The following is a 1,092-nucleotide window of genomic DNA, read 5'->3' as shown; positions in this document are numbered from 1 at the left end:
CCGAAGACCCACATTGGTTTGCTCATCGGGGGAATGACGGGGAGGGTAAGGTGGCCATATACTGAAGGAGCGACAAAAATTCCCCGCCGGCGAAGTGCGTCCACGCCAACGGGGAAGTGGTTGCAGCCGTGTGGGGGGCCATTGCGGTAGTCGGGGTTTATGTCTCCCCCGCAAAGAGCCGGGCCCAATTTGAAGACCTGATGGACAGGGTGGGGGAGGACATGAGAACCAAGTGCCTCCCCCGCCCGACGGTCCTGGCGGGGGACTTCAACGCCAAAGCCAGGCGTTGGGGTTGCCCCCGGGACAGTCCACAGGGCCTGGCTCTTATGGAGTGGGCGGCGAGCCTGGACCTTACTCTCCTCAACGTAGGGGTGGGAGAGTACCTGTGTCCGCGCGCAGGGCGAATCCATCGTGGACTTAACTTGGGCCACGCGTCCTGCGTGCGGGCTGATACAGGCCTGGAGGGTGGTCACAAAGTTGGAGTCACTTTCGGACCACCTCTACATAGAGGTGGTCCTGACCGCCACCCCCCAGGAAGTGTCGGCTCGCCGCCAGGAAGGAGGGAATACCCCTCCGCGAAGATGGGCCCTCACAGGGTTGNAAGATGGGCCCTCACACGGTTGAAGGAGGACGCGTTGTTGGCCTCCATCCGTGCGGCGATCTGGGTTTCCGAGGAGCCCGACCTCGGGACCCGGGAAGCAATCGAGGAGGAAGTGGCGGGACTCGGGGCCATGATGGAGAAGGCTTGTGATGCCGCCATGCCCCGAGCCCACCGCTTGTCGTTCCGGTCCGCCTACTGGTGGACGGCGGAGATTGCGGAAAAGAGGCGATCCGCCGTCCACTGGAGGAGATTGCTCCAAAGAGCCAGGCGGACCGGCAATGCCGCACGGACGGAGGAGGCACAGGAGGGCTACCGAGCTGCACGGACCCTCCTGTGCGCGAAAATCGGGGAGGCGAAGGGCATTGCCTGGACCGAGCTGCTGGAGACCCTGGACTCCGATCCGTGGAGGCGACCGTACCGCCTAGTTAGGCGTAAAATGAAAGGTCGGTCGCCCCCTGTAACGGAGACTCTGGACCCTCGGCTCGTCGACG

General features: G+C 63.7%; 1 protein-coding gene across 1 annotated transcript; it reads left to right on the top strand.

Moving 5' to 3' along the window:
- Positions 1 to 200: 200 nt before the first annotated feature.
- On the top strand, positions 201 to 1,044 carry LOC106751367 (the record flags this gene model as incomplete). The annotated part of the gene is made up of 1 exon (XM_014632244.1): positions 201 to 1,044. A coding segment is annotated over exon 1 (844 nt), but the record flags the coding sequence as incomplete, so codon positions are not given.
- Between the last annotated feature and the right edge of the window lie 48 nt (positions 1,045 to 1,092).

The sequence above is a fragment of the Dinoponera quadriceps genome, unplaced genomic scaffold, assembly GCF_001313825.1.
Source record: "Dinoponera quadriceps isolate SergipeBrazil2010 unplaced genomic scaffold, ASM131382v1 scaffold12339, whole genome shotgun sequence".
NCBI lineage: Eukaryota > Metazoa > Arthropoda > Insecta > Hymenoptera > Formicidae > Dinoponera > Dinoponera quadriceps.
The sequence above is the reverse complement of the archived record's forward strand: the minus strand, read 5'-3'. Positions and strand labels throughout refer to the sequence as shown.